Source organism: Zootoca vivipara, chromosome 1, assembly GCF_963506605.1.
Source record: "Zootoca vivipara chromosome 1, rZooViv1.1, whole genome shotgun sequence".
Classification (NCBI taxonomy): Eukaryota; Metazoa; Chordata; class Lepidosauria; order Squamata; family Lacertidae; genus Zootoca; species Zootoca vivipara.
The window spans coordinates 32,169,069-32,178,125 of record NC_083276.1 but is presented as its reverse complement, the minus strand read 5'-3'; the positions used below and the strand labels follow the sequence as shown (position 1 = coordinate 32,178,125).

The 9,057-nt window shown below is 41.0% G+C and overlaps 1 protein-coding gene across 2 annotated transcripts in view; it reads right to left on the bottom strand.

Moving 5' to 3' along the window:
• Positions 1-4,705: 4,705 nt before the first annotated feature.
• Positions 4,706-9,057, bottom strand: part of SLC25A21 (solute carrier family 25 member 21) — a 275,507-nt gene continuing 271,155 nt past the window's right edge. For both annotated transcript variants that reach the window (XM_035109126.2, XM_035109135.2), the window contains 2 exons: positions 7,362-7,414; positions 4,706-5,018 (listed from right to left, as the gene is read on the bottom strand). In XM_035109126.2, the coding sequence (XP_034965017.1) occupies positions 4,957-5,018; positions 7,362-7,414 (115 nt within the window). In that variant the 3' untranslated portion in view covers positions 4,706-4,956. The remainder of the gene's footprint in view (positions 5,019-7,361; positions 7,415-9,057) is intronic.

Sequence of the window (9,057 nt, the reverse complement as noted above, 5' to 3'; positions counted from 1 at the left end):
GGGGAGGGAAGCACCTGCCACCCCACACCTGCAGCTGGAAGAAGGGCAAATATAAGAAACATGGCCACACTGCACCCTAGGCATGTAAGCCTAATTTCACATAATGCTTTTTGTTGAAAACAGTGCAAAAAGCACTTGCCTGGGTACCCATTTCTTCACCATGTGGATCAGAGTCTAGAAGTTAAGCACACTAATTCTGAGCTCCGCGTCTCTCCCTCCCCCCTCCATCTTTCATGCAGCTCATATCGATTCTATGAAAAATCCTATTTTGTGAAAAGGAAGAAAAATACTAGGAAAAAGAAAAGCCTATTTGTATACAGTATGACAATTTCTCCTTGTCTCTACTCTCCTTGTCTCTATTTTTTTTAAAAAAAGGTAAAGTTTTTGAATTAAAAAAATCAGGTTTATGCAATGAATAATATGTTTAAATCAAGTAAACTTATAACACAAATGATTTTGACTCCCTCACCAAGATTGCAACTTCTAGGGGTGGGGCTACATTAACAACCCCATCTTAAGTAAATAAGTTGCTTTGGTTCATGTGGAATCAAAGTTCATAGGCTTTTACATAGCTGTGACATGTTAGCATGGTCACAGCGAAGCTGGGGATAGCATGGAACAAGCTGAAACCATTTTGGGTTTTTTTTTAAACAAAAGCATGTATTACAAATATCAAAGCGCTTGTAGTCAACATTTTATTTTCCTGAACAAATAATCACTTTTTTCCTGAATGTCCCATGAAATATGAGTGTCTCTAAATAATAGTTAATTCAATTATGCTTGTTGTGGAAATATGAATTAATGGCACAGGTTGTTGACACAGTCTTCATTCTTTAAGGGAAAGTCAGACCTTGATAACCTTATACCTTCTGCTTTGTACATGGAAGAATATTAATAGGCTAGTTGTTGAAAATAATGCTGTTCGAGATACAGGAATCAGTCAATGGAGCCCATTGAACAACGTACTGTTGGTTTTTTTCTGGCTCTTTAAAAGTTCTTCATTTATGTTATCATAAAGTATTTACATTTGTCTAAGAACATATAAGACATGCATAGGAGGCAAAGTGCAAGATGAAATTATGTAGCTGAGCTCTATTTTATATGAATTTCGGACCCATTTATCAGACCAGAGGATTTAAATAAAAGAGGTCCCACTGACATTGTTTCAAGTATTGATCTTCCAATTACCGGTACTATGAAATTGGGAATGGAAAAAGAAATGACTTCTGCTTTTTAAAGCAATTTTTATTCTATAAAAGCCTACACTAATTATGGTTGCACAAATAATTCCTTATGATCCAAACCTGCAAAAGCTTTCACCCTGATCCTTAACACAGCCCTTGGAAGAAGTCCCATTGTATTCAGTGGAATGCATTTCCAAGCAAGTGCCTTAGGACTGGCCTCTTGTCCTGACTCAAAACACATTCACTTCAATTGGGCCTCCCCCCACCCCCAGCCAGAACTCACCGGAACTCTGTTCCGGCACCTCTCAGGTGGGCGCCATTGCCATTCTAAGAGAATGAAGGAGGTGTTCATGGTGAGTTCTGCAACCCTTCCCCCCTAGAAAAATAGCACTAACTTTAATTCAAGAAACTGTACAAGAGGCAGACAGCAATTTCAAAGAGAGCTGAAGGTGGCTTGATGCTACAAGCATCTTTACTTGCAATCTACACTTTACTTATGAGTTCTGTTCAAACAAACAAATCTTGCAGGGTTTTTAAAGCACTGACACATCACGTTTCAGCCCAAGAATGTCGTTGATGCAGATAAATATCTAGATGTACAGCCAGTGCTTTTTTCCTTAAAAAAATATGTTTAGGGGTACTCTCATTTTGACTCAAGAAAATCACCATTTTATAGTTGAAAAATAAATACAGTAAATGGACAAGAGTACAAGGATTCACAAAAAGTTTAGGGGCATGTGTATCCCTGCATCCCCCCAGAAAAAAAGCACTGTGTACAGCTACACTGCAACTCTCATCTGAGCTCTGTTTGACTTCCTCATAGCATCTCTGATGCAAAGGAGGAATGAATATCTGTATCCAGGGGTCAGTAGTTGCCCCCCCAACTATCAGAATTGATAGCTAGGATGTGTGACACCTCACAGGCAATGTCTTCCACACCATCTTCCACTCTGAAAATGCAATCATGGTGCAGGGCGTAAAGGTAAAGGGACCCCTGACCATTAGGTCCAGTCGTGACCGACTCTGGGGTTGCGCGCTCATCTCGCATTATTGGCCGAGGGAGCCGGCGTATAGCTTCCAGGTCATGTGGCCAGCATGACAAAGCCGCTTCTGGCGAACCAGAGCAGCACACGGAAACGCCGTTTACCTTCCCGCTGTAGCGGTTCCTATTTATCTACTTGCATTTTTGACGTGCTTAGGAACTGCTAGGTTGGCAGGAGCTGGGACCAAGCAACGGGAGCTCACCCCGTCACAGGGATTTGAACCGCCGACCTTCTGATCGGCAAGCCCTAGGCTCAGTGGTTTAACCACAGCGCCACCTGGGTCCCTATGGTGCAGAGCTTAGGAAGGATTAAATACAGTGCCTTCAGGATAGGAATGGGCATTAGGGAGGCCTGGTGCTCCTGTTGTTCCTGCCCACTACAATCTTGCCTAGATGGAGGGGCAGGGGCTACCAGCCAGCATGGGTGCTCCTTTCCCTGCATGATGCCTCTGAATACCAGTTGCTGGGAATTGTAGGTGGGCAGGATGCTGTTGTGCTCATGCCTAAATGGCATGCTTCCCACAGGTGCTTGATCAGCCACTGAGAACAGGATGCTGGTCTACATGGGCCAATGGCCTGATCCAGCCGCCTCGTCTCTTAGCTGCGAATTGTAACTCTGAAGCTTCTCACATCTGCTTATTAGGGTAGAGGGACTACTGATTCTGCACCATCATTCTTTTTGCACGTGATTTATGCTGGTGGTGGTTGCTGAATGTGGGTTCTTGCTTCCAGTTGGCTTTGGATCAGCTGTTTTTCCACACACACAACACGTTCTTTGGTTTGGGGTGTTTCACTCGAAATCCCATTGGAATCAATGGGATTTACTCCTAAAGAACCCAACATGTTATATTCTTACACTGTGGTAGAAATAAGCTAGCATCATAAATGAAAATTGGAGAGCATATTCGGCAAAAAGTTTGGGTTGCAGCCAGAAAACCAGAACTTCGTAGCTATTTAAAAAAACAACACACGTATTTGGAGGAGGTTTTGCTTTTAATTAAAGATGGGGCTGAAGATGTAATTAAAAACATGTTGGAAACAATGTATACCAGAAGGCTATGTGTGTATATAAAGTATGTATAAAGCCTTTTATTTTTATATCTTGAATGCTCTAAATTAATAAAGAAAAGAATAACCGAGGTGGATCTAATTTCCTTTTTAAAACCTTTCACTCCTTCACCGGTGCATCTCTTCACCCAATGCATAACTGATGACAAAATGACCCTCCCCAAAGACTTGCCTTTGGTATGAGACAAAAAGAACCAATTACCTTTCTGTTGACTTTACCTACTGAAGCACATTTCAAAGAAGTCAACGTGGTCAAATCCAGACAAAAGAGATATTTTGATATTCATGTCAGCACAAGTATTTTTAAAATGCTGAGAAGGCACCTCTGCTTTTATTGCACAGTGTATGCCTCTATACGTAGGTGCTTTTTATTATTTTAAAGAAAGAATACAAATACTGCAATCCATACTAGATTCCTTTTGCTTGAAATCTTAGGGACAGAGTTTTGCAAAGCCACTCGGAAGAAGTACACCAATATATATGGGTGGCTGGAGTTCTGGATCGTAGGAGATGTATAGGACACATGTCAGTTTTTACTCTTACTCTCAAGCATTTTGTTTTTTAAGAGTCAGTTTTTCTGAGCACATAAGAAGAGCCTGCTGGATCAGGCCACTGGCCCACCTAGTCCAGTGTCATGTGACCAAACAGTTGTCTGTAGGAAATCTGCAAGCAGGATTCAAGCACAAGAGCAGCAATGCTTCTGAATACCAGATTCTGGAAACACTGGCGGAGGAAGAGGGGTGCGGGGGGGGGGAACACACTGCCCCCGGCAGCACGACCCCGGTGGGGTGCCATCGCGGCTGCCCCCCCACCTGCCCTGGGAGTCACGCCGCTGCAGGCGATGTGTCATGCCCCCAGGACGTGCATGCGCGCAAACAAACACACAAAATATCACGCAGAATGAAGGAAACAGCATTAAAATCCAAATTTATTGAAGAAAAAATACAAATTGTTTCACTATGAAAAGTTACAGATTGATAACTAGTGTCCTAAATACCCTACCTCAAGGAGAACTAACAGAGAAATGATTTAAACGTAATAATAACTGGGGAAATCAGTTCATTTAAAGTCACACTATATGTTACATTGATAGTGTGTTTGAAGCCCAGGCTTGCTTGAGGTTCTAAATGTCTTTTTCTTCATAAAAAGCACCTATACAAAGCCTCGGCTAAAATGGTGGGTTGGGTTACTGGCTCCATATCCATATTACAGGTGAAACTCGGAAAATTAGAATATCATTGAAAAGTGCATTTATTTCAGTAATGCATCTTTAAAGGTGAAACCAATATATGAGATAGATGCATGACATGCAAAGCAAGTTATGTCAAGCCTTTATTTGCTGTAATTGTAATTATTTGTTGTTAGGCAGGTGAATTATAAATGGAATGTAATTAATGAAATGTAATAGCGATGTTTATTTTTGTATTATTGTAACTATTTGTTTTGTTACTGTGGAATTTCCAAAAGAAAGCATTTATAAAAATTAAAAGAAAAATAATAAATAATAAGTTGCATTACTGAAATAAATGCACTTTTCGACGGTATTCTAATTTTCTGAGTTTCACCTATACTTGTGCTATATTTGTTTCCAACTTGATACTGAAACATCTTTTAACAGACATTGCTTTAAACCATCTGCTGCCTTAGGAGTTGTGTCTTTGATCACCAGTTTTCTTGAAGCCACTGAGAAGCATATTCATAAACCAGAAGCATCACTGCGCCACCTAGAATAGATAATTTTATTTTATGAAAAACAAAATTGTAACGCTTTGTGGATTTAAATTGCATACATGTATTTTACCAACAGGACCAAAATGGGACCCCAAATCTGCTCTGGAGGGTTGGGGGCATGAGGGGAGTGGAGAGGGGGGAAACGTTCCATGGTGCAAGAAGAAACCCTTGTGCTTACAGAACAATTCTACTTAGCGTTGCTTTGAATACAACCCACATTGTTTAATGCCTGCTTCCTGCTTTTACCTGGGCTGTGGATCTTTTGATGGAAGAGCAGGTATGTCCTGCTTTCTCAGCTCCATTCATAATCAATGTCTGAAGCAGGGACCCCATGCATATGGTCCTATATGTGAAGCTATCATGTAAGACCTTTGGAGAAAGGAGTTGCATTCCCTCTCGGCACAGAATGAGAATCCATAGCCAAGCTTTATGTATGAACCTTACCTTCCAAGTCCCGGACTGCAGAATCCGGGACCGGCAGCCGTGTGACACCGGAAGTTGCGTTGACGTAACTTCCGGTGTCGTTTTGCCCTTCTATGGGCACCAAAAATGGCCGCCGCCGGCTTCGAAAGTTGCTTCTATGCATGTCAAGAAGTGCGTCGACGCAACTTCTGGTGTTGCTCTGCTCATCTATGGGCACCAAAAATGGCCGCCACCGCCACCGGAAGTCGCGTCTATGCACTTCCAGACATGCGTAGATGCGACTTTTGAAGCCGGCAGCAGCCATTTTTCGTGCCCATAGAAGGGCAAATCAGAAAGAAAAAAATGGCCGCCGGCAGGAGAAAATAACGGAGAAAAACGGGAAACGAAGTGATACGGGGGACCACCAGGAAAAGGTAAGTAAAAATGGGGGTTTCCCGGGGAAAACTGGGTACTTGGCAGCTATGGTATGAACTAGATCAGGCATAGGCAAACTCGGCCCTCCAGATGTAGCCCCCTCCAGATGGGACTACAACTCCCATCACCCCTAGCTAACAGGACCAGTGGTCAGGGATGATGGGAGTTGTAGTCCCAAAACATCTGGAGGGCCGAGTTGGCTATGCCTGAACTGGAACTAAGGCTCATTCCATCTTTCTATGACCCGCAGATGGCTGTGTGAATGAAAAAAACATTAGATAGAATCCATTGTTTTTGCTTCAAGAACATAAGGAGCTACTGCTCTTGGACGGGATCCTTCTGTGAGTGCAGCTAAGCTGCACTGGATACTAACTATTGCTTTTGAGATGAAGCGATATGGCAGTTCTAAAGGCAACGGCTTACTATCTGAAGAAGTGTGCATGCACACAAAAGCATGCACACAAAAGCTCTCTAAGGTGCTACTGGAAGGAATTTTTATTTTATTTTGTTAGCACAGGGAAGTTATCAAGCCAACCCAAACTTAGAAATACTGTGTGATTGAGATATGCCAGGTCATTTATGGCATGAGCTCTATAGGCAAAAGCCTGACTCATCGGATGCACAAAGCAAATTGACATTTTAACCCATGACAGATTGTCAAACAATGGTGTAAATGAATACATGGAGGAGGGAAATGAGTCTGAGGCTGCCAACTCTGCCCTTGCCCTTTCTATATTGATGATAGCTTCTGTGTATTGGCTCTGCATTGTTACAGGGTAAAGATCAGCATTTCCAACATATATGTGTTAGGGCATAAATCCTGGGCATAGGTTAGAATCAATGGTTTGTATCCAACAAAATCAACTTATTAGTACAAGGACTTTTGCCTGTCAACAGGACTCCTCCTCCTCTTCCTTTTCTCCCTGCATGCCTCTGCACCCAACCACCCAGAGAAGATCTGCGGTTGGGAAGAGGGAAGAAGTCTGGTTGTACAAGTGGAAGTCCTTGCACCTAAAGGGCTGACATCATTAGGTACAACACAATTGAGGAGACTGAGAAAAGAGCCAATCCCATTTTTCCCTCCTCCTGTTTATTTCTACATTTGCACTATAGGTATACAGGGCTATAAGAATTTGCAACTGGTATATAGAATGCATTCTAAACACACAAGATGCTTACACACTTAAAAAGGTGTGTGCCTGATTATATGGATCAGCTATAAAGGAAGGTAGCTGACATTGATGGGTTTCCTTCCATGTTTCTGCCCCATGTTTCTGCAGGCAGCTATGACTGAGGCTGCATCGATTGCTATAAGAGCAATGAAATATTGCAATAAGATAAAAAAAAATCAAACAGTAGTTTCACTTCAATATTACGGTGTTTGTATGTATATATAGTTCGTCTTAATAATATTTAACAGTAATATTGAATATTAAGATAACATTTACAAAAATACAATCAAGGCAGGATTAAATGCATTAGATTTTTTTTTTAATTACCTGGTCCTAGTCTCATGATTTTAGGAACCAATCCTTTGTACAAGGCTAGAAATCTGTAGAAAACAATGAAGAATGTTTTTATTTAAATTGGTAGAGGGGGGAAGGATGTATATTTGCTCAATTTCTGGGACAGTGCATTAAAAATGTATGCGAAATAACAAATGTATACAATTTCTGGATTTTAACATCTTGACCTGGGATAAATAGCTGATTTTACGGTCACTTTGCTGTGATCTCTTCTACTAAAAAACATGACTTTAATTAAGGTGACATTTGCTATTTGTTAATAGCAGCTGCACTATACTTTTTTTTTAGTTGTGAACTTTCCAGAGAACTCTTGATATGAGGCGGTATGTAGAGTTTGAAAATAAGTATAAATACAAATGAAGTATACAAATACTGTACACTGTACACTACTTGAACAATATTGCTGTGCCCGAGTTCTCACTTTAGACATATTTTACAACATACACTAAGTTCAGGGTGTTCCTTACATGCTAGTTCAAAAAATGAGAGAAATTATACTGCAGCAATTTGGTACGAATGCACCAAGTCAATGTTTGCATTCTCATCCTGCTATTGAGGCTAGCATGGAATGGTCAACACAAACACTCCAATCTCTAAAGAAACACAAACGGGGGAAAGAAAGACAGAGAGAAAGGCTAAGATTTATTTGATGATCTCCATGTTCTCTATAAATTTTGTGACCAGTTTCTGAAATGTGGACAGTTTTAGATGTCCTTCAGCCACTCTATAGATATATTCCAAGATCGATTTGGGCAAAGTAAGATGCAATCAAGTGGACATTTTAAAAAGCTGTTAAAATGAAGTTCTCATTCTTTGTCCTGTGTGCTGGCCACTTTATGGGGTTCCGATTCTGGATTGCGTTTTCTAATGATACCACGAGAAAAATATTCAGTACATGTTGCCTGGTGCCATTTGGATCTGAGTGGAGCAGGGAATGCCACTGGTTCAAATATTCCTCCTCAACAATTTCAACTGGAAAAAAATCTTAAAAAGTGGCAGAGTTATAAGGGTCCATTTTTCTGGATTGCCCAGTTGCTTACTTAAGGGAACTGGGACTTCTCCTCAGCTGCCTAGTATACTAGAACGAGACAGGCTCATCAGCTGCTCTCTGAAAATGGGAAGACCATTATAGCATAACATCCTTTCACCCCCCAAAATAGCACTTCTGTCACGGGCTACTTAGGAATCTTTGTAACATAGGAAGCTGGCTTTTTACCAACAGAGTCCATCTAACTCACTATTTCTGACATTGACTAGCAGATTTTCAGACAGGTTTCGTTCATGGCTCAACCCTACTTGGAAATGCTAGGGATTGAACCAGGACCTTTCGCTTGAAAAGTATGTGACCCTATCACTGAGCTACAACTCTTCCTCATTCACAAAGGGAGCAATAAAATAGAATATATATTTTCTAATTACAATACTGAGGTTGAAAGATGTCTACAGTTACCAGACTGATGAAATGGTAAAAAAGCAGAAATGACTTGCTGTAGACTTATTAGGAGATTTTATACATTCTCTCTCTCTCTCTCTCTCTCTCTCTCTCTCTCTCTCTCTCTCTCTCTCTCTCTCTCTGTGTGTGTGTGTGTGTGTGTGTGTGTAGTAAATAAAATTCCAGAAAACTCAAATAAAGCAATACTTTTCTTTTGTAATGCTTATAGGCACATTT